The 24,015-nt window shown below is 39.8% G+C and overlaps 1 protein-coding gene across 3 annotated transcripts in view; it reads left to right on the top strand.

Moving 5' to 3' along the window:
• The window catches only part of ARHGAP15 (Rho GTPase activating protein 15), a 600,173-nt gene that overhangs the window by 552,535 nt on the left and 23,623 nt on the right, over positions 1–24,015 (top strand). Inside the window, exon 14 of one of the 3 annotated variants that reach the window (XM_064586464.1) lies at positions 5,003–5,049. The exons of the other annotated variants lie outside the window; for them this stretch is intronic. Within the exon in view, the coding sequence (XP_064442534.1) occupies positions 5,003–5,027 (25 nt within the window). The 3' untranslated portion in view covers positions 5,028–5,049. Of the gene's footprint in view, positions 1–5,002; positions 5,050–24,015 lie in introns of those variants that run through there. 3 annotated transcript variants of the gene reach the window in all.

Below are 24,015 nucleotides of genomic sequence, written 5' to 3' on the forward strand. Positions count from 1 at the left end.
TCCCCTCCAACACCCTATAATAGGCTAGGTGGGCCTAGAAGCAAGTGGCTACATAGGGAAACGAAAGAAATGTTCGTTGTCACATTCTAGGAATTTCTGATCCCAAAGCACTTGTGTCCAAGAAATGGTAATATCCGAGAAAACAGGCATGCGGTCATGCGGGAGACCCTGGGAGGTGGGGATAGTAGGGGAGGGAGGAGATGGCCACAGAGACGTTTTGTTCATCACAAACGCAGCCACCTGAAAAACACCAGCTAATTAGCAGTCTGTAGCCACACAACACAGCAGTTTAGTACAAGAAGTGAACAATACTTTACCTAATTGAAACTACAGAGCGGACTTAGGTAGACTGCATGCAATTACACAGATTGGAAGTCAGCCAGGACACGGAGGTTAACAATCCCTTCTCTCACAAAAAGCACCGCGGGAACTTTAATGACCACAAGTGGTAAGGGCCCTTATCCTGCAGCACATCCAAAAGGCCTCACCTCTCACAACCCAGATTCCATCAGAAGGGCTTAATGGTGTCAACTAATTGGCTGGGGGGGAGGGGGGGCGGGCGCCCTCTATGGGCACAGGTGCGCTTGTACCATGTGACTAATTCACCTTTCCCAGGCTAAAATAGGCTTTCAAGTACTGGGGTGGAGGGGCCTTCGAAAGAGAGGGGACATTTGGGTGGGTCATGTGGTGGACAGTGGGAGCTGCGAAGGCTGTGCAGTCTCCTCAGCCTCCTAGTCTCCTAGCCTCCTCAGCCAGCACTACTGTGGCCTAAGCAGTCCAGAAAGTTCTAGACTAGGATTTCTTAAACTTGAACGTGCTTACAAATCAGGTCACCCAGAGATCTTGTTAAAAATGTAGATTCTGATTCAGGGGGTCTGGGATGGGGCCTGAGATTCTGCATAGAGAACAAGCTTGCAGGTGCTACTGATCTAGGAACCACACTTTCAGAAGGCAGTTCTTACAGGGAAGAGGGAAGAGGTCTCCCTGAACCAGAGAGCAGAGGCTGGGCAAAGAGAAAGAGGACTTTAAGATGAGCTTAACACCCAGAATAATCAAGTCTACTTTCATTTGTCCCAGGAACTAAAGAACAGAAACACAAGAGTCCAAAATAGTAAATATGACAATCCAGTCCTAAAATCGACTCATGAAATGGCTTCTACTCTTGGGTTGCGGTGGGGAGGAGACACAGCGTTTGATCCCTGAACACGTTCCATGAATGAGACACCTACTTTGAACAGTGGTAGGATTTGCCACTCACTGGTTAGTGCTGTAGCAGAGATACACGGGCCAGCAGGGGTCTGTGATGACCTCCCAAGAACCAAAATGGTCTTTCAAGATGAATCAAGAGAAGACAAGATAGCAGAATGCAGACCTTCAAAGCTTGACCAACGGACAGTGAAGGGAGTGATAATCTTGCTTCAAAGCTTCATAAAATAGAATCAGAGTTGCTGAAAAACATCAAAGAATGGGCCATTTTTAAGCTTATATTATGCATACTTAATTTATTGCTGCTTGCTACAGAGGCTTTCATGCTAAAACCTGCATATACCATTAAAGATTTAATTGTTAGTTGGATTAATGATTATATTCTTTATCTAGTTATTTCCTAAGTGCTTCTTATACTAATATCTACATATTTTGTGACTTCTTAATGATAGAATTCACTTTAGATGTATGGAGAGACACACACACACACCCTTAAAAAGCAAGACCCAATTAATCCCTGGTGAAAGGAGTATGAGTTCCTACGTTTAGACACGCTGTAAACATGCTATAAACTAGATAAGGCTGGAGTTTAAATATACATTTATCCTAATATATAGCTCATCAGTATAGCTGCAAAAGTGCTATTACTTGCCAAAGATATATAAATTTAGGATATCATTCAAAATATATCATTTGAAATGCTCAGCTGTCTAAAGCCAGCATGGTAAAGTATATATACAAGAAGGAGAAGAATATAAGCATCCATCAAGGAATCAACAGGATCTATGGAGTGTCTACTCTGTGCTCCATACTACACTGGGGAGAGCTAGGAAGATAAAAGAAGTATAAAATCAGAAGTGTAAAGTTCTACCTTTGCAGAGCTACTAATCTAACAGGGGACAAAACACTTAGAAAGAGAGAGTAGAGAATAATTAACTGTTAAACTGTAGGTACAGAGAGAAATAGACCAAAGGAGTTGAGAAGTCTTCAGTGAAAAGTGGAGATTGAGCCAGGCTTTGATGCACAGGTGGAACTTTGGAAACACAGGATTGTTCCATGGGTCAGCTTGAGAAAGGCCAAGGGAAGCCAGGATGTGGCTGTGAGCAACCTGTACTAACCATGACAGGGGGCAAAGGAGGACGAGACTTGGGTGCAGGGAGGAGCCAGGTTATGGGTGCACCTGCAGAACAGTTGGAATTTCATGTCCCAGATTCCATCGGGAACCAAGGCAGGTTATTAAGGGGGTAAAGAACTTGTGTTTTTTAAGTATCTCAAATTGAATAGTATCTCAGTATCTCAAAGTTATTGAACAGTCATATGAAAATGGACTTAGCGGTGGAAGGGCTGAAGAATGGGGCTAGAGCAAAGCCAGTTAAACTGAGCGGATATCTTGCCATGACCAGAGAGCAATTATTCCCGTGTTGTCTGTGGAGCTCTGTAGGAAGAGCGTAATGCCTAGACAGACTTTCACGGAAGTCAAGAGTACTTGCTGATAGGTTTGATATAATGGATGAATGACTGGAAAGCACTGAAATCACTGCCAGGGTGTCCAATTAGTAGACTAAAGAGAATGGAGATGTCACTGGTAGAAACTGGGTCAACTTTGATGGAGCACCCACTAGATGCCAGGAACTTAGGATACATCAGTAAACTTAACAGAAATCATTTTGCTAGCATGGAGTTTATGCAATACATATAATATAAACAAATAAAACAAATATGCATAATAAACAAGGAAACACTACACATATTAGAAAATGGTGGTTGCTAGGGAGCTCAAGAAAGTGGGGCAGAGGAGGAGAATCAAGAGGGGTGTGAGGTGGTCTGCAGTAATAATTAAGGTCCGTTGGAGAGGAGGTGAGATTTGAGAAAAGATGGGGCATTATTGAAATGGATATTTGGAGTCAAAGCATTCCAGGCAGAGAGGACACCTAATGCTTGGTGTCTTCAAGCTACAGCAAAGCAAGAAGGCCAGTGTGGCAGGAGCCAAGAGGAGGTGGGGAGAGGAGGAGGAGGGAGTAACATCATTGACAAGGCCCTTGTGAGAAATTGGTCTTTTGCTCCAAGTGAAAAAAAAGGGACAACGGGTTGTAAAGTTGGAAACAAGAATGGCAGATGTCTATTTTAAAAGAACATTAAAAAAAAAGATACAGTAAAAAAAAAAAGAATCAGGGGGTGCCTGGTTGGCTCAGTCAGTAGAGCGTGCAACACTCAATCTCAGAGTTGTAAGTTCGAGCACCACGCTGGTGTAGAGATTACTTAAAAAATAAAATAAAATCTTTAAAAGAATCAGTATGCTGAGAACACATCCTAGGAAAATTGGAAAACTATTTAAACTAATTGGAATCTAATTGGAAATAGTTATGTGCGGGTAGGAAGTGTTTCAGGCATTTACCTCTGATGGTTTGAGAGAATCAGAAGAAGTGAATTCCAGTCCCCATCCTGGGGACAACTTTAGGTCTGTCACTTCACTTCTCAGCCATTGTGTGGTCATTTTCAGCATGGGAATAATGCTTAAATCTACCTACCTTGCTGTGTGTGTGTGTGTGTGTGTGTAATCGAATGAGATAAAGAAAGTAAAAGCCAATTCTATATACTATTTTAGAGTTTGACAGGTTTGGAAATCCAAGCAGAACATCCAACCCAGACACTTGATCTTGCACTAAATCCAAGAGAGAGAGTAGAGAGATCACTGGATTCAGAACCAGAAAAACCTAAGTTTGTGTCCTGGCGATAATTCTTTAATAGTGTCACTTGGATAACACAGCTTCTCAGAGCACCTGTTTCCTCTTCTGTGTTAAAGGAGGTCATGATACCTACACTTCAAAGGACTTCTTTCAGAGTTACCTATAAATAAACCCATTATAAACTGTAGAGCACCAAAGAGATGAAGGCATCCTGCCCCAAGCTCCTCCTGCAACCATTGACAACCCTACCCAGCCAGTTGTAAAATAGTAGTTAATCTTTTCCTCATCGTAGGTTAACTCTAATTCCTTGAGGGCAGGAATCATTTCTTCTTGGAGTTGGTAGTGCCCTCTGTAACTAGCACAGGCTAGTGCAACAACAGAAGGTATTTAATGAATCATTTTAGCAGGTGGGTAAGTAAAAAGTATGATATTAAAGAAGATGTGGATTTGGGAATCAGAGTTTTAGGGTTAGAAGTTCAAGTGGTGTAAGTGGATGCACTCACCAAAAGAGTTTAGAGCCTAAAGACAGGATGGTATTAAATGTCCCTTTAGGGACAAGCCCAATAAGAATCACTAACCAGCGAAGCGAAGCAAAGTAGAAAGTAAACAGCTAATTCAGAATAATCGGCAATATAAAAACCCAGAGATTACCATCAAATACTATAACTCAACAAATAACTTCCACTACAAAAAGATCCAAACAAATTTCAATTAGCTGCCATTCCACCAGTCATAAATCTCTAATAACCACCCATTTATCTAATAACCACACTCTAATACAGAGATAACTCAAGTTCCTTAATGAGAGTTTCAAGATGCAGAAGTTCCTTGTGAATTATCAAAGGATGGCAACATGGTGTCCATTGTAATTTTAACATTAATTGTGTTGTTTGATTACTGCTAATCCACAGATGATAATATAATGTAAGTGTTTTTCACCAGAACATTTGCATCATCAGAACCTTATACTCTCTGGGCTTTCTAAGTAAAAGTTTACTGGTCTGAAGGAAAATTGCACACCAAACTGTTTCCCCAGTCTGTTTCTTAAGTACGTATTTACCAGGCCATCTTGCAACATACCTAGCCAATAATCTTCCTCTCTTCTCCAGAGCTCACTTTGTTGTTCCTTTTTAACTGACGTTTTGGAATTCACCTGAAAACACCAGCATGCCAAGACAAAACTTGGCCTGTGGAGGAGACACCATATTCAAAACCAATCTGGAGAAAACAACGTACTCAGTATTTTTTTTTATTATGATCTTAATATTTATTTTAATCATTATCACAATTTGAGGATGATAACCCAGCCCTAGGAAAACCAGCCTCCAGGCAATAAAGAGTTAAGACCAGAAAGTTCACTCCCTGTGCCCTTATTTCCATCCCTCCTTCCCTTCAGTACCACAAAATGAATAATGCCTTAGACATAGTTTTTGCAATGCTAATATTTGAACAGTAAAAGATACCTTAAGACCTTCATCAAGATTTTTTAAGGCCTCATTTAATGTCAGTGTCAAGGTTCTGTGAGGAATAATTAATATAACAAAACAAGGTCTATGTGCCCATCGATTGCCAGGGGATTTATGCAGGTGACTCATTAATGCTGCAGGGGGTTCTGCATGTAAATCCCAAAGCCTCGATAGGGAAATGGGACCCAATGATTTTTCCCCCTATAAAAAACACAAACAATGACAAGTATAAAAGCAGATAACCTGAATATCTATACAAACTGCTATATGGCTTGTAAAAGTTTTCCATTTACATCCTGTCACCTCTTCTTTTCACATGTATAAAAGATGGGACAATTATTTCAACAAACCTACCCGTATAAATCAATGCAGTTTTGCTGTGGGAAGACTGGGTGTTTAAGGCATTTAATATTTCAGCATTGCCAGATTATCACCCGGATCCATTTCGTTTTGTGGTCAAGTGCATGATTAGCACTGTGACAGGATATTGGCCATTTTCGTATGAAGATCTGCAAATCCTAGTAAACAAATACCAGTTGGAAAAATTAAGAACAAGTCTGTGGACTGGAATGCACCCTACTTGTAATGGGAACAAAAAGCTGGCAATCAAATCTAAAGAAAAAGCTAAATCACAGCAGAATGACCTACTTTAAGGCATTTGCCAAAGAGGCAGTGTTTTTAGACAGCTCTTCTGAAGTAGCGTCTTTCTGTCTATGCCATCTGCAGATTTATTATTGCCTGAAAAAAAAAAAACCAAAAAAAAAAAAAAAAAGCTCTATTTGAATGATATTAAGAGCCTGGTCTATAGGAAAGATTCCAGTATTGTGGGCACCACACCCACACCTACTGATGTGGTCCAAGGTTTTGCTTTAGAGGCACCTAATTAAGAAACCCTGACTCATTTACATGGAGACGTTTGATCTAAATTACACTCCAAACCGCACCAAATTGGGAGCATCTGTGAATGTGAAATGTTTGTTCCCTGTGACGGCTAGAACAGGGCCAGCTCTGGACGGCACATGTTCAAGTGACGAAAAATATTTCACATGTAACGTACTTCTGAGACCCACTTTTCCACTAATAATTCATAGTGATCCCAACCAGTATCTGTACTTCCACAATTATTTCAGGCTGTGAAAAATTATGTCACTTCTTTTTTTCCTACAGCTAGGAAGAGGTAGAAGACCACCTACTTGGTTTGTTGTCATTGATAAAAGGCCTTCAGTGCAACCAATAGCAAAGAGGCAAAGCTGGATGGTGCAGAGGCCGGTCAGTATATATAGCTCTTAACTTGGGAACCCAGAAATGCAGAGCCATCATCTAAGGGGATAAGTCGCAAGGATGACCCCTCTCATCACTGCCTTGACTTCTCCGGGTTCCCACTTGACTTGCCGGTTCTTAGCAAAGCTTTGCCTCCCAACTCCTTCAAGGCTGTATTTGTGTCCAGGATGCACGCACTGCCTGTGAACATGAGGAGACTGACACATTAAAAGTCACGTTCTCTTCAATGAGAGGGCATTCAGGTACAGTTCATTTCGTTTCCATGAGGCAAAATGTCTAAGAAAATAAAATTAAAAAAAAAAAAATTCTGCCATTGGATGCTAGGAACAGTACTCAGCACATAATCCTCAGGAAAGAGTGCTGTATTTCAAGTACAAATAAACAGTGTTTTATGGCTGCAGGCAACCCTCCACTCTGGCCACTTTACCTTATTAGGCCATATATCACCTATATTTCAGCAGGAGCCCAAGGAATAAGAAAGAAACTTTAAAAAATAATTCCAGATTTTTTTTTTTTGTCTAAGAAGGATATTAATGCATTGATCTGATGTACTGTTTTTGCAGTAGCTAGAATGAGATTTGAATATATTAATATTTTCAGCAGCAGAGCCCAGGGAGCCCAGTTAATAACTTATGCATGGATACATAGATATACTTCAGACAGAGGTAAGGTTTTCAGCTCTCGTGTTGGTAATACTTAGAGAGATTGAATGAAAGGGGCTGTTCTCCCTGAGTCTTTGTTGTGGGCATGCATTGTGACAGTATGGAGCCAGAGTTCTTCTGGTTGTCTACACAGCCTGGATTCAATAAACTGTTATATATGCATATTATGACAATGTGGTCAAGGAAACCAGATTTTTTTACTCTACCTTCAAATGCCTATGTAGCCTAAATCTGGTGCTTATTTTTCGCATCCCCATTCAGTATGTTAACATATTCATAATTTAATACAGGTTATGTTCATTTTATAATTAAAGTTATGGACATGGGTGGAAATGCATTCAGACTAATACTGTATGAAAAATATCTTTTTCTATATTGTACTGTATGGTCCGGTGTGAATCCTAAATCTGGATAATCCCAGACTCTATTAGCTTGCTGGGGTTGCTATAACAAAATACCTCAGACTGGGTGACTTAAATGATGGAAATTCATTTTCTCACACTTCTGGAGGCTAAAGATCCAAGGGCACAGTGTCAGTGGATTGGCTTCTCCTGAGACCTGTCTTCTTGGTTTGTAGATGGCCATCTTCCCACTATGTCCCAGGATGGTCTTTCCTCTGTGGGCACATAGTCCTGGCGCTTTGGGTCCCAATTTCTTCTTCTTATAAGGACAGCAATCGTATTGAATAGGAGCTCACCTAATGTCTCATTTTAACTTAATCACCAAAGGCCTTACCTCCAAATATGGCCACATTCTGAGGGACTGCGGGTTAGGGCTTCAGCAAATGAATTTGGGGGCTGGGGGGTACAGGATACAGCCCATGACAGAGACCAAGGATATTTTCGTATCCGTGTGGCTGACATGCCCCACACCAAGTGTCTATTGATTTGAGACCAAAACTGAAAGTTGAATTAGTATTTTTAAATCTGTGGTATTTTTCCAGTATGATTGTCAGTCACCTTCTCCATCAATAAGAAACAAAGATGACTTTCGAAAGTTTAGGGGAACAACAGCAGCAACATGACTGTCTCATACCTTCTCGCTAGACTGCAAGGACGCAGTTACTGAGTACAGTAAGTGTCACCACAGGGCCGGCCCGAGCTCCACCCCGCCTTCAGGGACCCCTGGTCTCCAGGCCTAAGTGCCTCGCTCTCCATTACTGCCGCCCTCCATTAGAAGCAGATAATGCAGGAGAGATCACTTTCACGATAAAACAGTGCACTTACACCACGCCTTTCAACTCAGCGTTTCCAGATGCTTTAAAAATCATTATTATTTTTATTATTTATTTGTGGAATCCCAGCAGTCTACTCAGCACTGGGAAGTACTGTCAAAGCCACAGAGCTACAGTCTCAGTTTCGCAGAGACTTAAATGACACTCAAGTCCCCGCCTCCCCGCCTCCCCCCCCCCGCCCCGCCTTGATGTGCCAGTAAAAAATCTGAAGGTGGGTGTCTGTATGTGCATGCTTACCTTGAGAAAAGGGGAAGAGAAACTTGCCTGAGTTACCCTGCTACTTGAATAGCCGAAGAAATTTAGCAAAGAGCTTTTGTAGAGTGTTGTTCTGATAAACCAACAACAAAAACAAGAAAAAAGCAAGAAAGCAAATACATAGTTTTGGACCTAAAATTCAGAAAATGGAAATGAATTGCCCTCGTCAAGGGCAACTACAATAACACTTTAAAGGGGTTATTAAGCAACGCAGGAAGTAGAAATCAATCATGCTCTGCATATTGTTCAATGGTCATTATTTCCTGAGTCAAATCTGCTTGACATTCAGTTTGATACAGTTTTTCATCAAGCTGAAAAGCCCTGGAGAAACTTTCACTGGCCACCCACATTTTCCAGTAGGACCGTTGCCTGGCCCACCTCATTTTTGTTTTCTGACTTTTTTATCATCGTTACATATTTCTGCCTTCTACTGAAAGAATTTTCTGCTTTACACAACTTCTGAGGTGGTGAATATGTGTTGTCCATTCCCGTAACGCTAGAACCTGGTCCAGTGTCTGACACATAGTAGGTACTCAATAAATATTTGTGGGAGGGAACAAGTTTTTATAGTCCTCTTCAAAGCCATCTGAAAGTGCATTTGACACATCCTGCTCCCTCAAGGAAGTTATAAACTAAGACAGATGGCAACAAAGCAGAGGTAATCCAGATGCAGATTAAAAATCTAATGAAATAACTATTTCAATTGTTTTAAATCAAAGTGACCAAATGCATTTGTAGAAAGAATTTGTTGAAAGTTATCTTGCCTAGTCTCGAATTTAGCCAGCGAAGGTTTTTTTTGTTTATTTGTTTGTTTTTGGAAGAAGAATGATTTCAGGAATTTTTGTGATGATGGGAAGGAGAAATCATAAACTGGAAGGGGCTGTAGAACATGGGGTGGGACCATGGGCGATCACTGGAAGGTAGAAATAGAGATTAATTGGACTCAGTAGATCAGAGGAGGCAAGGGAGTCAGGGAGGCAGAGAAAAGTTAGGTTACTTGGGGTGTTCTATGAAAAGTCAAGACCATCAGGTATAGAAATCTACTTTAAGGATATTGTTGGAAACATAGGAACATCATTCTCAACATGATGGAGGAAATAATAGAGTAGAAATTCAGAAAATAGGAGCTGCCCTATTGCAGCCAAAGTAAGAAGGATGTTCATTGCATCTTCTGGGCTTAGCACTGGTCACCACCCTGGACAGTACCACGTGATCCCCAGAGCTGGGGGCTTAGGTTGGGCCTAGACACACAATATAATCATCCATAAATCACAAAAGGGTGTTTCCTGTGTTGGAGAAAAATATGCAATATTTCTTTGTCTTTCGCTATCTCAAGTTGGTAATGTGGAAAGACTCTATATCCTTGTGTATCAGGCTGTTCTGAGGCTTAAATATCCCGAGCTTCTCAGAGGAAGGATGCTGCAAAGCAGAGAATGGGGCGCCTTCTGAAAATGAGTGAACTAAAGCCACTAAGAAGCTGCTGGGCTCATCTCGAAACCGACCAAGTTATAGCAGCCCAGCTAGAAAACAGAGTTCAAAAGTCAAAAATGCCTGACTACCCTAAACTAAAACAACATCCAAAAATTCAAATTGCACCAGCATGGCTCAAGCTGCTCTATTATATTTCGTATTTAGATTTCACATGTTTATATCCCAATGTGCGATGTCTCTTTAAAAATGTAACTCTTGAGTTTAAAATCAGGAAGTAGTAAAGTGGCTTCACAGAGAGACGCATATGGAAGGTTTTTGTTTTGGGGGGTGGGGGAAGGAGTTGGTTTTGGTTTTAGTTCTGTGGAATTTCAGTTCAATCAACACCTAGGCCACTCCTTAAAAAAAAAAAAAGAAGAAGAAGAAGAAGAAAGACTTTTTTCTTTTTCTCTTTCTTTCTTTCTTTCTTTCTTTCTTTCTTTCTTTCTTTCTTTCTTTCTTTCTTTCTTTCTTTTTTTAAATGATTCAGCGTGCAGAGGTTTGCTTGCAGACATCTGGGAGTTTAACCAAAGACCTCCAAAAGGCAAGTAGAGGTACAGCAGCCACCGTGAGCATCTAACCTTTTATTTTCACTTTCGACCGGGAAATGCTTTATAGGTCTTGAGGATGTCAGCGCCCAAAGGGAAACTGTTCAATCCTCTCATTTCAAAGATGAGCAAACCTGGGAAAGTCCCAGGTCATCTGGCCAGTTCCAGGTCCGATAGCACAGGTTTACTTTCGTGATGGGGAAAAAAAAAAATGGAAATGAGCCACCTTGAAGGCACTTGAGCTCCATCTAACTAGTTATTCTGGGTAGTTAAATGGAGTTAGGATTCTTAGAGTTGCAGTTTCCAAAGGAGATACTATCTCACAGAGGTCTCCTTTCAAAAAAATTGCTGGTACTTCCTTACTGTCTTAACTCTACCTGGAATTCTAACCATTACTTGCATGCTTGAATGTGTCACTCCCCTGGACGAATGAATTTTCTCATCAACGCCACTGTACTGTCTGCATCCCCGTCTGGAACTGTTGGCCCACACTCTTCTGCTCCTATCCAGGTTCTTCTCTATACTGTCTGCCCATTCCAGATTCTACCACTTCTTCAAAGAATCTGACTCAGTGCCCAGCTCTTTTAAGATTTGGTTGATCGGAGATCTGGCCCTATCTGAAGAGGTCTTCCCTACTCTCACTCTTAGCCCTTCTTATGAACAACTATACAGGTGAATTGGACACTTACATACAGCACAGTGAATGTAATAGGCCAAAGGCTATCCTTGTGCTTTTTTAATTCTTCCGGAATGCTAGGATGAATAGACACAATTTATTGAGCACTAGCCATGCGTCCCATACTTTGCTGGATATTTAAAATACATTATCTCAATTTAGGAAGCATGTAAAATAGGCATTATGCTCAACTGATGTAGCCAAAATCTAGCATCCAGAGGGATCACATCTTTTCCTCGATCAGCCAACTAAAAAGTGGTGGGATCAGTATTAGAATGTGGGTCTGTCTAAATCCAAAGATCCTATGCCTAACTTCTACACAAAACTGTCTCCTGTCTGAGTAACCTGCACATAAAAGTCACTAAATATTTGTGAATTTCATGAATAGATGAATGAATAAGTAAATTAATATGGAACCTGTTCCCTGGACCAGCCTGACTTGCAAAAGTGAAAATAATAAGAAATTCTGAATCGTGGTGCCTCTGAACAGATGCGGTCACATAGAAAGTACAAGGAAAACAGAAATGTTTTCAGATGTTAGCAGTAAATTGGATCACTGGTAGTCTACCTGGAAGTGATATGACTCACAGGGAATGAAGCAAGTCTCCAGTCAAACTTGGCAAAGCCTTTGGAACTTTAGAGCATGCATCTTAAATATTCTACTAACTTCACCCCTTATTTTCCCTCTGCTCTTGTTTTCTTACTCATTTTAAATATATTTTAACTTTTTTATATTGAATGCATGTTTTATATACAGTAAATGCTTTTATTTGCTACAGTGGAAGTATAAATCAGTTTAATACATAATAAAATTAATTAAGAAAATAAAATTGGTGCTCAAATTTACAGAACAAGTTCAGAAATGTTTACTGAGAGGATAAAAGTGGTGGCTCGTGGCCTCATGTATCATTTCAGCCGAGCATAAGACTATAATTATGAAGCTGTATTTCAGGGAAGATCTGAAATGTGTGGAGTTCCAGGAGGGTACCTAAAGCTACAACCTGTCAGTATTAAAATCAGAAGAGTTTAGAGGCCAATGGAAGATATTGAGATTTTTATAGAATTAAAAAAAATCCCAGTAAACAGTACAAATATCTGAGTTTTAAGATGAGTTTTTCTTCAAACACCGTAAGATTTGCAAACTGATATTTTAAAACAGAGAGATGAGGGTTGACTAAGACTGAAAGACACGGTTTCCTTGAAGTTTCTTGGCAAATTAATATCAAGACAACAAAGAGAAGCACATTTTATTTCTGAGGCCCCCTTCAGTTGTGTTTTCTAATGGTAATGGAGGCTGGGATCCACTGATCTACTCCAGTCATATCACACAAATACCTCAATTTTAATAAAGAAAGGCCTTGTTCAGATTTCTCCAGTTGTGGTAAGCAGCAGTGACATTAAGGCGACTCTCAGTTCATGGGAACCAGCTTATTTCAGTGAATGAGCCATGGAAAGGGAATCAGTTAGGAAAAGGGAGAGAGTATTTCTTACCAAATTGTCATTGCCCTCTGCTTTGTCAGTGGGTATTATTGTCTACGACAAATTCTCAAGGACCTCCAAAGAATCAGAGTCAAGCCCTTTTTAAGAGTGTTGAAAGGATGGATATCTGATTTGTTTTAACTGCAGGCATGTGTGTGACCAAATAAAGCAGATCTCTGAAGAGTCTTTTTCCAGATGTATATATGACATTTGTACTTTATCTGAGCCCATTTTGGAGAGCAAAGGCCCTTCAAAAGTAATATAATCTGTGTGGATTGAGGGTTTGATACTCAAGAACCCAGATATCAGTTTCTAGTTGCATCAGTGAACTGTACCTCCAGTTACTGATTTCAATTCTAAAATAGAAAAATTAAAACTGCCCCCATTTTATTTTTCAGAAAACACTGTGACAAGTTTAACAAACCTATGTCTCCAACTCATGTGTTATAAGACAAGCTACCATAAATTTTCAGTCAGAAACTATTTTTAGATTTATTCAGAGACTAGAAGAATTCATTTCCATTTTTTTTTTATTCACTCAGTCTATGGAGTTATGAAGCAAGAATTTTCACTCCTCTTTGTTAAATGGTCCTATCTACGAAGATAGAGGTTCTAGATCTTGGGGAGTCTTCAAAGTCTTTAACAGTCACCATAGAAGTCCAAACTGTAATAATAGTGTCTATAATCTATTTTTCTTAAAAAAAATAGTCTGATCTAAGTTTATTTTGCAAGAAAAATTTAAATATAACCTAACAAAGCCTACACACTCAAATACATCTTTATTCTAAATTTAACTTGCTTTTATCCTGGCCTACCCTCATTTATGTTAATATTTGATTCATAAGCTTCATCTTTTCATGAAATATCCAGCCTAACTAGTCTAGGATATGAGGGCAGTGCTCACCTTGGTTTAGATGTGCATGAACACTAACTTCCCCTTCAAACAATCACAGTCCTTTTCTCGGCACAGATAGCCAGGGGCGGCAGCAAAAGGGTGAAGGAGATCCATCATGAAATGTCCAGTGTCAATGTGTTCTCCCAATTTATTTACTGACCCTCAGCGTGCAGCCACACTCCTGACCCTCATGAGATGGAGCCTGAGGGGGAAATGGCACTGGGTACCAATTCCTATGTCCTGTTGTTCTGTGGTCTCAATTAAGTGCTAATTAATTACCACTGGCATCTTTGGCATTGCTTGTCAAATTGCATTTAGGAGTATCTTTTCAGTGTTTAAATATCAGTAGTCCAAAATCCACAGCGAAAAAATCCCATGTGTGACGATATCCTTTGTCTTGCTTTTCAAAACTACGTTTTAAAATTCAGCAAATATATCTATAACCACTGCAGGTAGCTTTCAAATACAACAAATAGGAATTGGTATTGTCAATTTTGATTAATAGTACTTCATTAATAAACATCCTGTTATTCAGTCTCCACCTGCACTTGCTGATGTTGCCTGGAATCAATTAACTCATATAATTTGATTTATTTTACAAAGACATTTTGGGATGTGCTGTGCTGATGATAAAGGTCCTATTTTAGCAGTTCTTGATTGCAAGTTAGATTGTACCTGAATGGATTTGTTTCTGCATGGATATGTATACGTGAGTGTGTGTTCTGCAAGGGAGTAGGAAGCAAATACTGTTTGAAGAAGTCTTGAATTAAAGAATTAATTTTAAAACATGGTGGGGGGTATTCCTCCTCAATATTCTGACTTTCTCTGAACAGCCCTAAAAAACACAGATCCTGAAATGTTATGTATTCTCTCTTAATCAAGCTATTTTACTTAGCAGGTTAGTGAGTTTTCTTTTAAATCAAAGAGCAAAATGTGTTACTAAGCACCAAAATTAAAACACTAGGTAGGGCTAAGATAGTAAAGCCAAATATTGGCTTCAGCTTTATGCATAATTTTTGTTTTGTTTTGCTTTCTTTTAGATGTAATTTCTCTTTCTCCCCTAAATATTTACAAGCCATAGTTTCTGGATCAATCCATTTGGTCCCAATTATGTACATTATGAAAACATTTCCTAGATTTCTATAGGTACTTGAGACATGCCAAGTGTGGTGCAAGCGACAAAAGTCTAAATCAAACAGGTCAGGCAAAAAAGAGAATTCACTGGGTTACTTAACTGAAAGTTCAATGATTAGATGTGACTTTGGACATGACTAGATCCAAGTGCCCAATGGGTATTGCCAGGAATTTGCCTCTTTCCATCTCTAAACTGATCATCTCTTGGTTAGCCTCATTTTCACTTAAAATCTTTCCTCCTGGCAGCAAGATGGTAGCAGCAGGATTGTATTGTACCAGTTTAGCATCCTCAGGGGCAAGTAAACTTCTCTTTCGTTGTGGGAATAGAAAATTCCCAGGAATAATTCTCCTTGGCCTGGCTTGGATCCCTTGTTTATTCCATATTTGTTCCTAATCCATTCACTCTGGCAGGGCTCTCATGAGTCAGATGTGGGATACAAGCCCATCCCTGGAGCCAAGGACTAGGTCAACTCCACTCAAAACACAGAGATTGGGAGTGGGGTAGAGACAGTTTGCCCCAAAGATGGTCTTACCAGAAGAAAGAAAAAATGATGAGTAGAAAGAGAAAAAAAAATCCATGTGTCCACAATAATAAATTATAGCTACAATCTCTTATTTTCCCAACATCACTATCCTATCTCTTACCATAATACTTCAATCAATACAAGTAAATGAAGCTTAAGTCACATTAAGGAGCACTGGTGTCTATAAATAAGGAAGGTTTCCTATCTCTTATTCCCATTTTCTAGAAAACTGACACCAAGGTCCATCAAGCAGAACTGAAATAATATCCACCCATCCATGCCTTCCTTCATCCATGTAACACTAATGAGTCCCTATGGTGAGACAGGCACTGAACTAGGCACTGAAGCTACAAAAATAAATAAGACAGCTCCTTAAGGAGTCTGTATGTGGAAGTAATATAGTATAGTAATAAGAGAGAAGGCTTTGGAGTTAAATAGAGCTGAGTTTCAATCCCAGGTCTTTTACTTATTAGTTGTGCAAATGTAGACAAAGTTTTCATTCATTCTGTACTTCATTTGCATATCTAAAAATAAGTGTATTGTAAGAATTAAACGGACAATATATATGATCTGCTCAGCATAAGGCCAAGCACATAAGGTAATTGTTCAATAATTAAGAGTTATTACTATTTATATCAAGTAAGATAATGCAAACAAATCTCTTTACACAGTGCCTGGCACATAGTAAGTATTCGGGAAATGGTAGTTGGAAACTATGATCATGAGAAATAGAATGAGGGACTAAATCTAAGAGAAAGCAAAATTTTAAAACCCAAGAAATAGGGGTGCCTGGCTGGCTTAGTCGGGGAGCATGGGACTCTTGATGTCAAGACTGTAAGTTCGAGCCCCACCTTGGGTGTAGAGATGACTTAAAAATAAAAATCTTAAAAAAAAAAAAAAAAAGACCCAAGAAATATCTATGATGATAGATTTGGGAAAGACCTTAAGGTTTCACCCAGACCTACCCCCATCTTTGAGAAAACCCTTTTGTAATTTTAGATAGAGTCAAATTTATCCTCTCGGCAAAGAAAGTGCTCCCCAAAGCAACTCTCTTCCTCTTTGCTCTCATATTTCATCTGCTTATGTAATATTTAATTAAATTACATAATTATAATAATAAGTACAACTGGCATAAACTTGTTTGAGACTCTCTCCTGGGACTTCCTTCTAGTGGGAAGCGATGCACACAGTTGAGTCATTAACTAGCCACGAGGATCCAGTGTATTGTGGGCATTAGTCAGTATATTTTGCAGAGGAAATAGAGAGCTGGCTAAGTAGAAGTCAGCCAAGAGAGCTTCTATGGTATTTTAGCTGTCTTTTTGCTTCTCCTCATCTTCTTGTATGCCCCCAGTTCTTGAAAATTTGGCATATTTGGCATATTTACTTGTATTTTTAAACAGTCTTCTATAGACGATAGGCTTAAAACTTTATAACCAGAATTTTAAACATGCCTTCTGGAATCAGCTTTGTCATTCCATAGTCACAACTTTGTATTGAACAAAATAAAGCAATGTGAGTAGAAAATGGTGGAACACAAAGGATGAATACTTGGTGCTGCCCTAAATCCCTTTCTAACTCTAGTCGTAAATAATAGGTTATATGTTCATTTCTAAGAATGAGAAGATAGAAATTTGTCTCACACATTGAAATGACACTATCCCCTTTGTGTGGAACCTGAAAAAAGATTAGAATATGCTTTCCACATGCACCTGTCCAAATGCATAAAATTAAGGAAACATTCTTCCCATTCTTCATGGTGATCTCATGAAGATTTTGGAAACCTATTTGTTTACTGTCTTGCAAACCTTAAAATCAGACTGCCACAAAAATGGAAAGTATTAGCAGCATATATATTTTAAAATTGGGGGTTCGGGGAGATTAATGACTCTGTTAAGTTTTAGGTAAGAGTCATTAAAGGCGGAAATCTAATGAAGTTCTTATGTGTACTCAGGTACTTCTTCTGAGAAGAGTATTAGAAGTAGCTCAATCTGTGCCTCAGAAAGTTAAAATTTTATGATCAAAGTAGAAAATAAGCTATCATGTAGAATTGGTCAAATGCAGAAGGCATATGCCTTTCACTGATGGTCTGTGAGGTATTACAGGGTCCTAAGCAATAAAAGCCATATTCCAATCCTCAGCTGCGTGTTAGAAGTTTGGATTTTTCTCAGGTAATCACTGGCCACCCAGCAGACGCCAATAATAAATAGAATGGCTCGCTGGTTAAAGGTGACCTGAACCAGATCAATTCTTTAGATTTGTACAACCTCCAGTTCTCTCTTGGAACATCGGGAAGATTGACTGATTTCACCATTTTTCTTAAAAGGTTTTATTTATTTAGAGTGAAAGAGAGAGAGTGCATGCACGAGCAGGAGGAAGGGCAGATGGAGAGGAAGAGGGAGAGAAGCAGACTCCCCGCTTAGCTGGCAGCCTGACTCAGGGTGGGCTCCACCTCAGGACCCCGAGAGTCCTACACTTAACCGACCGAGCCACCCACACACCCTGATTTCACCATTTATGTGAAATATGTCTTCTGCAGTCATTATAATTTCAATATTTTGGTATAAATAACAATTTAAAGTTTAATAATTACTTTTGGTGAGAAAAAGATTTATGAGCCAAGGCATTCTTTTTAGTTTGTTTTTCTTAGTCCATGAATTGAAATAGTTACACAATCCAAATCGTATGCTCTGCTCTGTAAAGAACTTACATTAACAGCCATTTGCACACACTGGAGCATCCTTCTTAACACCGAGTTTGGGTGCCAAGAAAGACACTGTGTTTGGTCCCATTCCTTGGTTCAAGCCTCCACTCCTGGTCCAAACAACCTTAAGGAAATATGGCCAGGTCTACCCACTGGGAGAAAAAGGAATATTCTGGTGAGTGCTCATGGAGAACATTGAATGGGGGTGAAGGGGAACTAGTGAGAGGCTGGAATCAGGTTATGAAAGAACTAGTATATCTTAGTAAAGAACTGGGATTTTGCCTAACAGGCAATAGAAAGTCACTAATGGTTTTCAAGCTGAAAAGACTGATCCACATAATGGGACTAAGAGAGCCCAGCTGTAGGCCAACTCTATCTTGGAAGGCTCTGTGACCTGTGTTTGGGGACAGGCGAAGACAGCCATTGTAAAGAGCAGAAAGAGACAGTAGCTTTAGCCAAAAGGAGCTGGCAAAAATTAGGTAAGATAGTTGAGCTCCCCAGCAATCGATCTGGGGTTCAGAGCTGGGCTCTGGTCCTCAAGGGGAAATGAAAGGCAGAACCAAGAATCAAAACCACAGGCAGAAGGGTCATCTGGGAGAACAGGGAGCATACAGCTCAGTCCTGTTGCTTGCTGGAATTAGTCATTCCTGGCAGGATCCATAGGCTCTTCTGAAGAAACAGGTACAGCTGAGGCAGGTGAGTGATGGCACCGGGAATTCTTAGGAAATCTCCTTGGTCAGTTGCCATCACCATTCCTATCAAATTTAAAATAAAATGTGCTCAAACCTCCAATCCTTATAAAACTAGAAACCCAGTGTCTCTCAAGTTATCAGAAAGGATTTACCTTTCATCCAGTTGTTTCTGATTTCCTCCTTCAACTGAACCCCACTGACACACGTCTCACCACTTGCCAGTGGTCCCTGACCTTGACAATTCCTTTACTTTGCTTTCCAAAAGCTCGCTCCAGGATATAACACTTGGTAGACGTTTGCTGAAGATTTGTGGAAGATGGAAAGATTACAGCACATCCAGCCTAGCAGATGATTCAAAATTTAAACTTAAATGATGGGTATCTTGGTCATCCTCTCCATACCCTCCGCTAAAAAATTTTCATGGGTTGTCTTTTCCAGTGGGCCTCCCACTTCCCACCATGTCGCTCTGCCCCAACGCTCTTCTGCATTCTTTCTTTTTGCATACAACCTTCCTAAGTTCGTTTCATGTTTTGGACAGAGATTTTGGTTCTCTTTTTCTGACTGTGTTCTAAGGATTTTCTTCCCACAACTAAAATGGTCCAGCAAAACATTTCATTAAGAAAGAAAGAAAGAAAAAAGATGTTTTTTCTCCCTTAAGAGAAATTCCATTGCCAGCTATTAAAATATTCTTTTCCTAGTATACTTGAATCCAGAAGTTGAGCATAATTGTATCTTTTTAACTTAGGTGTGGATTCATGTAACTGGAATGACCTGCAAGCAGGCTCCTGGGCTACCCCTATATTGTGCTGACCCCCTCTGGCTATCACTGCCTGCCTGCCTATTCTGAACAACAGTCACGTCGGAATCTACCTCTTGACAATTTATAGATGCAATGCTATTTATACAGGTAGAGAGGTAATCTCACCAGCGAGGCAATTCCCTTGGGCTATTATACGTGCAAGGTATTTCCTCAATTGAAAAACGCTATTGGAGGATTTCACTGTGAACTCCAGTAAAGAAAATTCTTGATATTGCAGTGTTGAAACTAGTAAAAGAGCTCTATAAGAAGCAATATTCTCACCAGGCTGTTGATACCACTTGAGAAATTTACATCTTGAGACAGTGTGGGATGGTGGTGATAACAAGTGCGGAGTCAACGATTCTCCAGGTCTGTCAATTTACCTCGTCCCAGGTAAAGCAGGGGCAGTTTACTGTCTTATTGCAAAATAAATGCAGGCCCCAAACTGTCAGGAGCACAGCACGAGCTATTTGATCCCTAAAAGAGAATGAAATCCTCTCGGGAAACCACGAGCACCAGGTCTATTCAGTTTCCAGTTTGAGGACCATATTTATGTGCTTGAGACTTGATTTAACCTACCTCTTGTTTTTCAAAGACTAAAAGCATCCTACCCATTTGGGGGGGAAATATTGAAACTGTGGATGATCAAGAGAAAAAAAAAAAACAGCAAGGATCTAGCAGCTATATTCATCGTACTGAATTGTATGTGAAACGACGTGAACATCCAGTCGTTCATCCCCCTCTCCCCTACTGGTACCACCCCAAGTCACTGAACCAAACAATGACAGAGAGGTAAGAGACCAAGGCAACTCACCCGCCCTGAGCAGTAGTGGTCCCTTGGCATACATGGTGAAAATGTCACCTTCGCAGGTGACAGACACTTGGGCCTTGGCTAGGGCATTAGTGAACAATATTAATGAAGACTAATTAGATAGCTTTTGTTGAAATGTTTCCAAAGCGGTGAGCAAAATAAAGCCAACCTGAAGAAAATATTTAAAAATCTCACACTGAGCATGCTCAGAGACAGCATTTTAACTTCTTTTATTTTTTAAAATGCTCAACCATTTTCTTCAAAAACTTGGCTTGATCTTCCTGATTCAGTGATAACTGAAGTCATGCCAACTTTGATGTTTTTAGCTTCAGCTGTTTTAGAGCTATATGTGATCCCCCCAAAAGGTTGGAATGATTTTTTTTTTCTGAGTGAAGAAGAAAGCATATGTTTTAACCCTCATGTGCCTTTTTTGAAAAGGATGAATTAACATCTTATAATATTTTACCTTTGGGCTTAAAATAAAAAGTTTAGTTTGAAAGTCAAGGAGACATTTTTCAGAAATTAAAACAGAGACACAAGGCTTTCAGGATTGTCTATGGATTTTGTCTGCTTTACCAAATACATTTAGTGACTTGCCTGTCTGCTGGGATTGTTTTTAAAATGGCAGCAGAGACAAGGCAGTTTGGAGTCTTGAGCAAGATGGACCACACACAAACCTAATTTCAGGACATCAAAAGAACATAAAACTAATATGCAGAAACACTGGAGCATCTTGAATACATTTCTTTCTAACCAGATAAACGACAAAAAGAATGGGGAATAAAAACGAATTTAAAAAGCTTTAATCTACCTGGCAGTCTAATTTTCCCTTCTAATTTATAGAAACAGGAAGCGAGGAACAAACAATGAAAGGTTAGAGACTGAGTAGTACCAAATATAATTACTCCCGTTGAAGGAGAAAGTATTCAGAGGGGAGGGATATCAGGGTGGCTTGTGAGAACCATGTCTACATTCTTTTCTATTATCGACCATGCCAAGACTTCTCTAAGATCTCTTTAGGGATCAGTTGGTCATTGGCTTTTCCTAGGACACACCAGAGATGGTAAGAAAGGAAATCAGGATAATTAGGGCCGATAAAATTATTAGCTAGAATGGCAGACAACAGTCCCAGTAATGCAGGAGGGGTGTGCCGAACGGCTCCCAGCAAACCCTGTGTTTAGTGTAAAACTTACATGAGAAGTAGCTTCTGATCTAGGGTGCAACATCCCCAGCTTACTATAGATGAAAACATTGGATGTTATTAGTGCTTCCAGAGCAGACCTAGGTCATTTCTGCAAAAGACTTTGCAATGCCAAGTCCAGCAATATCAAGTTAAATCTCACTGAACTGCAACTCCCACTATATTCTGGTTATGTACCCGAAACTCTGGAAGAACAACAAAAGGAAAGAACTGGTAAAGAAATGACAAGTGTCTCACTCTCTTATAATGTCAGAAGAACTATGGGCAGAAAAATTGAAACCAGAATGAAAGAAAGGTTTAAAAGGAAATTGACTCTGTGTTTACAAAAGGATTCCAATTCTGGGTGAACTGTCCAACTCAACCCGTTGCTTTGGAGAAACATGATTAAAGTGATGACTGAGGTGTTTTGTGTCCTAGCCTCAGTTTCCTTTATTCCCCTCTGAGTCCAGGAACAGCCAATCAGAAAAGAACCTGGCCTGGAGGCTTGTCAGTGATAATAATTGAAAACATCTGTCCATGTAGCAAGTGTGGGAAGCCAACGCAGTTCCCTGACAGAGGGAGTTCTCAGACAGCAAAGCCATAACCACGACTGTGCTCATATTCTCCTTCACAGACTTTTCTCACTGCCAGGTCTCTTTATTCTCCTGCCAGGAAAGCAAGGGGCCTGGGGGCTCTTACTCAGGCTGGGGTTAAGTGAGCTGGGACTAGGGGAAGGAGGGGGACAGGCTGGCTCAGAGCTCTGGGTACAGAGACAAGGGCTATCTGATTGGGAAGTAAAGAGACCCAGGAAGGAAGGAAGAGAACAGCAAACAGAAAAACCAATGAGGTATGAGAAGGACAGAGGGACAACGATAGAACAAGTTAGATTCTGCACCCAAAGGACATGGGTTTAAATCTTGGCACAACCATTTCTTTGTGACACTAGACAGCCTGCCTCAAGTTGCCCATCTTTAAAATGGGTCTAACAATAGCACCTATCTCAAAAGGCTTCTGTCAGGAAAAATAAGTAAGGGTGTTCTCGCTGATGGTGGCATACTGATTTAAACAATCACCATGTTGTTCCCACAAATATTGCTCCTCTCCTGGCCATGGGATTTTAAAAACTATTCTACCAACCTGTGCCACCCAGCTTCTTGTGGTCTCTGTACTGACTCTTTTCTTGTAGCCCCTAGAGTCATATTGTGGACTGTACCAGCTTCCCTCTGATCTAGCTGCCTTCACCTCACCCCTAATGTCCAATACCTCCTCCCTCCTCCATCCCAGTAGTTCGGCAGATCCTGCAGTATCTGTGAATCAACGTATCAAGCGAATATCTGGTCAGCAGAATCCCAGTAAAACATTATTTGAGTCAACTGAAGAGAAAATTCCAGGTTATAGGTTAGAGAAAATTTAAAATAAGGAAAGTTGGAGCAAGAAGAAGAAAGAAAATAAAGTTCTTAGTAGGAAGATGTAGATGTTTTCCTTGCCTACAGGGGAAAAGAAAAAAAAAATCTTCATTGAGAATATAATAAATCAATAAGTTTAGAAAGAAAATATAAAGAAAAGATTATAAAGGACAACATTTAAAAATACCAAATTATCCAGATCATTTCTTTGTTTAAGATATTCTGTACAAAAATTAACCACCTCTGGAAACTACATTAACAGTCACATCACCACAATTTTATTTATAACTAACTCACAGTTATTTGATGCATGATATTCACTTGGAAGCTAGAAAGAATAAATCCAGCTTGCAAAAAAGCAGAACTTACTTTAAGGGTGGGGCTTAGGTCCTGAGAAAATCTTGCTCAACCCATGGGTGGCGAGAAATAATACAAAGGGAGAAACATGGGGAGGCCGACTTTGTATCATTAGTTAAGAACAGTTATGTATTGTATATGTATCCAACATAAACACTTGGCTAAGGATGTTATTCTACTGACAGTGTTTGCCTTTCCTTATGGTCATCAGCTGGTGACTACTGCTACTTGGCTGGGAAGCACTTCATCCATAAAGAAAAGCACCATAAGTAATAATGAGTGTGAGTTTGTGTTCGTTGCGAAGCAAGAATTCAGATTCAGCAAGAGATTTTTTTTTTAATCCAATTGAAATGAATCAAACTGTTTAACCTAATTGGGCTTCTATAAATCAGGAGTGTTGTCATATTAGTAATCCTTCCAGATAAGGCATTTCAAGGAGGCGCCATGCAAGAGTACAAATGTATAAACACAAAATAAATAGAATCCATTGACCCTTCTATTCAGCAGTCCTGTAGATCTTCCCTCTTTCTATTATCACTATTTAATAAAATCACC

Source organism: Mirounga angustirostris, unplaced genomic scaffold, assembly GCF_029215605.1.
Source record: "Mirounga angustirostris isolate CCGP_5_RB_7025 unplaced genomic scaffold, mMirAng1.0.hap1 SCAF_3, whole genome shotgun sequence".
Lineage (NCBI taxonomy): Eukaryota > Metazoa > Chordata > Mammalia > Carnivora > Phocidae > Mirounga > Mirounga angustirostris.